The 6,346-nt window shown below is 37.2% G+C and overlaps 1 protein-coding gene across 1 annotated transcript in view; it reads left to right on the top strand.

Annotated features, from left to right (window-relative positions):
- The window catches only part of FER (FER tyrosine kinase), a 222,544-nt gene that overhangs the window by 190,464 nt on the left and 25,734 nt on the right, over nucleotides 1-6,346 (top strand). Inside the window, exon 12 of the mRNA XM_045285087.1 lies at nucleotides 6,086-6,178. Coding sequence (XP_045141022.1) covers nucleotides 6,086-6,178 — 93 coding nt within the window. The remainder of the gene's footprint in view (nucleotides 1-6,085; nucleotides 6,179-6,346) is intronic.

Raw genomic sequence — 6,346 nt, 5'->3', positions numbered from 1 at the left:
CTCTCCTATAGAGAAGTCAGGAATGGTAGGTGTGTTCAAAATACATCTTCTGGACTCAGGGTCATTTAAGCTGGGGTTCATTACAGATTTATATTCTTTATACCTTGGATATCACAACTTTATTCTTTCTACCTTTAAGAGACTTCCTGAAGATCTTTGGTTTTAGGAAAACTATTTACTTTTTAAGTAAAATGTTTATCTATACCTTATGGTGACTATACACAATCATCTCAGCAAATGGAGCATACAGAATTCAAAGTGACTATATCTGTGTCACAAGACAATGGAGAAGTTTATTATCTTTATTCAATACAAGGCCGAGAGCTTCCTGTGGAGAGACCATTCATTGCTCATAGACACATTCAGATTGAAGCTGGAGAAAATTGAAATAAATCTACAAGTGCCCAAATATGACCTTGACTACCCAAACAAAAACTAAACCCACAACTATCAAGTCAATTCTGGCTCACAGTGAGCCTTTACCAGGTTTCCATGTCTTGTAAATCATGTTTGGTAGCGGACAGTCACATCTTTCTGTGATAAAGCAGCTGGTGGCTTTGAACTGAAAGTAGAGATTTTCAGAATATAAAAAAAGATGCTTAATTGTGTTTTATTGACTAGGCAAATATATTCATCTATGTGAAATCATAACAAATTATGGATAATATTGCAAAGAATGAGAATTCCAGAACACTTAATTGTGCTCATGCAGAATCTCCACACAGATCAAGCTGCCATTAGAATGGAACAAGACACTACTTGATGTAAAATCAAGAGAAGTATATGTCAGTCTTGATCCTTTCACGATACTTTTGCCAGCTGCATACTGAGCAAATTATATGAGAAGCCATACTATCTGAAGAATACAGGAAGATTTATTAACAACCATTGATATGACATTGATATGACCTTGCTCGTGAAACCCAAGAAGACTTGAAGCACTTTCTGATGAAGATCAAAGACTACAGTCTTAAGTATGGATTACAGCTTAATGTAATATAAAAGCCCAAACCCACACAACTGGACCAATAGACAGTATCTTGATAAATAGACAAAAGATTGAAATTAGAAAGGATTACATTTTATTTGGTTGCATTCACAGTCAGCATCCATGAAGGCAATAGTTAAGAAATCAAATGATATATTCCCTGGGCAGGTCTGCTGCAGAAGACACTTTTGAAGTGTTAAAGAGCAGAGACATCTCTTTGAGGACTAAAGGGTGCCATCGTATTTTCAGTGACCTTATATTCATGTGGAAGCTGGACTCCAAATAAGAAATAGGAAATTAATCCTGTTGGATTATGGTGTTGATAAAGAATATTGAAAATCACATGGACTGCTGGAAGAAGAAGCAAAACTTTCTTGGAGGAAGTACAGCAAGAATGTTCCTTAGAAGCCTCTCGTGTCCTTTTGACATGTTATTAGGGGAGAGACGTCTCTGGGGAAATCCATCATGCTTGGTAAAGTCATTGTAAAAGAGAAGATCCTTGGCCAGATAGATTGACACAGTGACTGGAACATTGGCTCCAGTCTAACAACAGCTGTGCGGATGGTACATGGCAGTGTTTTAGTGGAATGCACGGGGTCTCACTTATTCGGAGCCAACATGAAGGCACCTAACAACAACCACCAACAAGGCATTTAGATAGGTTGTCATCTCAAAGAGCCTTTGATTTTTGTCCATCAACAAACAGCAAATTTCAACCCCCCACCCCCACCCCATCTTCATCCCTAATGTCAATGCTTACCTGTTTCCTTGTTTTGCTTTTGTGGACAGGGCTTGCAGGTGATCCAAGTGCCTATTTTTCTGAAATTTACAAATTTTGGCCGTTGTTAGCTGCCCTTGATTTGGTTGGGACGCATGGTGCCCCCTATGCACAACAGAACGGAGTACTGCCCTATCCTGCGCCATCCATACTATTGCTCTTAAGCTCGAGCCCATTTTTACAGCCGCAGTGTCAGTCCATCTCCTTGAGAGCCTTTCTCTTTTTTGCTGCCCCTCTACTGTACCAAAATGATGTCCTTCTGCAGGGACTAGTCTCTCCTGACAATAGGTACAATGTATATAAGATGAAGTCTCACCATCCTTGCCTCTAACAAGCACTCTGGCTGTATTTCTTCCAAGCCAGATCAGTTTGTCCTTTGACTAGTCCTCGGTACTTTCAGTATTCTTCTCCAGTGCCACAATTCAAATACATCAATTCTTCTTTGGTCTTCTTTGTTTAATGTTCAACTTTCACATGCATATGTGGCAATTGAAAATACCATGACTTAGATCAGGCACACCTTAGTCCTTAAAGTGATACTCCTGCTTTTCTAGTGAAGAGTAATTTCAAATACTAAAGTACAATGGCTACTTTGACTATTAAAAATTTCAATATTTTTCTTAGAGTTTTTAAAGAAAATTCATAGCAAGTAACTTTTTAATTTGTTTGGGGATATCTTTTAATTTAATATTTTTTTATATATAATAGACAAAGAGAGTGTCTCCTCTCCCTACCTCACTAAATTTAAGAATGATGAAAATATTTTCTTAAACACATTGAGAAATTTTTTTCTTTTCTTTTTGTGGGTAAAATGTGTTTATACTTGTACTTAAGCCTTATTTTCCTGGGCATCTCCTCAAAAAGCAAGTATTATTTAAAAACATCTCTTCTTACTTTTGTGTCCCCTATTACTTTCATTGTGAAGTAGTGAGAGTATCGCTGTCCTTTTGCTCGCAGTAACTCTTTGGCTTTCTTTATCTTGAGAAGGTCCCTTATCTTGTCATTAGTTGAGGTCTGTAAAATGATGATATCATCCCTAGCCCTGGAGGACCCTCAGGCAAAATGAGGCACTACATCCAGAGTAGTTAAGGTTAATAAAAAATAATAGCTTTAATAAAGTCATTTAATTCATTGACACAAAATTAGCCTGTCAGTGAATTCAGGGCAGCCTGATATGTTATGAAAACCCACTACTATTGAGCTGATTCCAGCTTATTTGAGATTGCATGTTGGGCTGCTATCCACACAGTCAGCCATTGGAATCAAGCAGGTACTCTGTGGGAAGAAGAGAGACTAGGTTCTCTGAAACCCTAAGGAACACTTCTACTCTGTTTCATAGAGCTGCTGGGATGTAATATTTTTTTAGACAAACAACAATAATAAAACACTAAGAAACAACAATAACAAACCTGACCCTCATGTTGATTCCAACTAATAAAACCCAGAAATCAAACTCACTGCCATCAAAGAAGCAGTTCTTGCTCATAGCAACTGTATATAAGGTTTCTGAGACTGTAAATCTTTGTTAAAGCAGATAGCCTCAGCTTTCTCCTGCAGAGTGGCTGGAGGGTTTGAACCACTGGTCTCATAGTTAACAGGAGAACACTTAACCAACAGTGTCACCAGGGCTCCTTTTATTAGGTAGATTGTAATTTAAATCTGAGATAGTGATACATAGGCAAGAACCTTGGCAAATGAGTTTCATGTTTCATTTGTGGGATTTAGGTACAGTGAGCTAGGTAAAATATTTCGTAAACTCTCTTTCCATTTGATTATTTCTGTATAAAACTTATCCTCTACTTATTTCTAATATATTTTTTGGCCAACCTTACCTAAAGAGTATATTTAAATAAAAATAGAGTTTAATTATTTTATTTCTGTGAATACACAGGGTATTTTGTAACTATAATATTAGAGAAGCAGTTTTTGAACTTCTTTACTTCACAACTGGACCCATCCACTAGCCTTATCTAGTATTAACCTTCTTAAGAAACTTTTCCATTTTGATATTAAAAATAACTCTTGGTGGGAAAATAGTTTTATTTCCTTTTCTAGAGTTTGATGACTAAGTTATAACTTGAGGGAAGTTATTCTTATCATCTCAATAAAAATTATTTTAGCATATACATCTAAAATATTTCCAATATTTAAAAATCCCTTATCTAGTAACACTGTGTAATCTCTCATGCGGTTTTCAGTTCAGACTCTCTTAAGTTTTTTAAGAGAATTGACTCAGAGGAGAAGTCTAAATTCACAGCTGAGGTTCCATCTGCTTTCTTGTGAAGCTTTCGCTGGCTTTGGGTGGGGTTGCACATTCATCTTATCTCCCTGGAGCAATAGCTAGAGCAAGCCCAAGAGCAGCAACATGGCCACTGCCCACGCCGCTGACGCCTCTGCAACCACACCGAGATGATTTCCTTAGGAGCTAGAAAAAGGTCCATTTGGTCACAGAGTGACAAACTACCCAGACTACAGCACTTTCCAATGTGAGTGACTTATGCCCTCTTACTACATTACTTGATAAATCTAATTACAGAGCCAATGCTGTGTATATATAACTTATTTCCCACTATTCCAATCTCCACATCCTGTTTCAGTTTTACCTTCTGAAACTTTCTCTTAGAATCCTCTCAAACACAAAAAATAGTGTTTTGTTTGCTTGCTGAAGGCCCTGAGTTGAATGTGTACATGCTTGCAAGAACGGCCACTATTCCTCTTCAGTACTTCAAGACTGTCCTTCCTTCAGTTAAATGATTTCTATTGAAAAGTGAACCTGAATTTCCATAGGCTTTCAAGTACATGCTCTCATTGCTAAGGTGATGATCATCTGTACTACAGTAATACTCACTTTCTGAAGTTAAAGTGTTAACTTTATCAGTGGTAACCATTTACTTTTTAATACCCTCTGAAGGAGGGTTGTAATTCCCCTTCATTTTTTTGGTGATCAAATTAAGCTATGCATCGTGATTTATAGGGGATCATGAGCAAGATAGTCATGTCTGTGGTGATGGTGATGGTGATGAGAAACAGAAATCATCTATTAGGTTCTTCTAAGATTATCTTAAGTTAGTAATACACATGTTTATAGAATACAGTCATCCCTTAATATCTGCTAGGATAGCAAGCAACAGTACCAAAATCTATAATGCGCAATTCCCTGATATAAAACGGCATAGTATTTGTATGTAACCTATGCACTTCCTCCAGAACACTTTGGTTTTCTTGCTAACCTCCATTTTATGAATTTCGATACCTTTCTTTAACAACCTAAAGCAAAGCCTGCTCCGATCAAGTATACTCTGACTCAGAGTGACCTTACAGAACTTAGTACAACTGCTCCCTACTAGATGTAATTTCACAGGATGTAAATTTTTACAGGAGCAGAAAGCCTCACTCATCTTTTTCTCTGACGGAGGAATTGGTGGAGTTAAACTGCTGGTCTTGCCCAACATATCCTCTGCCTCTAGGGCTCCTTATTCCCTTCTTACTTTTCCCTAAATCATTTATTTTAGGTTTGAAAGTCAAAATGCTATAGAATTTTCATTTGCATTTAGTTGTCATCAAGATTAAAAAGCTCACATTTTATTTACTTAGGAAATGTGTTGGAGAATCTGTGGAAGAATACCTAAATGTTGTTCTTAGGTGCCATTGACTATCCTATACATAGCAGAATGGAACAGCAGAATGAAACACAGCCCAGTCTCGTGCCATCCCCACAATTGTTTTCATGTTTGAACCTCGTATGTCAAGCCATCTGGTCAAAGGCCTTCCTCTTTTTCGCCACCTCTCTACTTTATCAAGCATGATGCTCTCTCCTGACAACCTGTCCAAAGTAGGTGACATGCAGTCTCACTATCTGAGGAGCACTCTGCCTGTAATTCTTCCAAGACGGATCGTTCTGTTCTTTCGACAGCCCATGGCATTTTAAATATTTTTCACCAACACCATAATTCAAATGCATTGATTCGTTGTCTTCTTCGGTCCTCCTTATTCAGGGTCCCACTTCCACATGTGTCTGAAGTGATGAAAATTCCATGGTTTAGGTTAGGTACATCTTAGTCCTCCAAGGAACATCCTTACTTTTTAACACTTTAAAGAGGCCTTGTGCAATACAGTTACCTGATGCAAGGTGTTGTTTGATCTCTTGACTACTGCTGATTCTTTGAGTATTGATAATGGATCTAAGACGATTCAGTCTTTGACAACTTTTAAACTGTTTATCTTGATATTACTTATTGGTTCAGAATATCTAGAATAAATATATAAAAGTATACTGGGTAGTTTGCTGTTGCTTAAGACTTGTTCCTTAATTTTTTTAGGAAAGAAAGGAGAAGCTATCCAAATTTGAGTCTCTTCGTCATTCAATTGCTGGAATAATTAGGTCTCCAAAATCTCCATTGAGCTCTTCAACGGTAAGTACGATTTTTATGCTCTATCGAAAATGTTTTTTTGTCTAGCCTTTTCTGACAATCCTATGAATGTTCTATATAAAATTGTTCTTATAATTGTAAGACTAAATGCATAGTTTAACTTTTTGCATACTTTTGCAGCTGTACAGATAATGTAATATGGCAAACCCC

The sequence above is a fragment of the Echinops telfairi genome, unplaced genomic scaffold, assembly GCF_000313985.2.
Source record: "Echinops telfairi isolate 266 unplaced genomic scaffold, ASM31398v2 ScPeMD7_7469;HRSCAF=8507_1, whole genome shotgun sequence".
Classification (NCBI taxonomy): Eukaryota; Metazoa; Chordata; class Mammalia; order Afrosoricida; family Tenrecidae; genus Echinops; species Echinops telfairi.
Note: the sequence above shows the minus strand (reverse complement) of the source record. Positions and strands in the feature narration are given on the sequence as shown.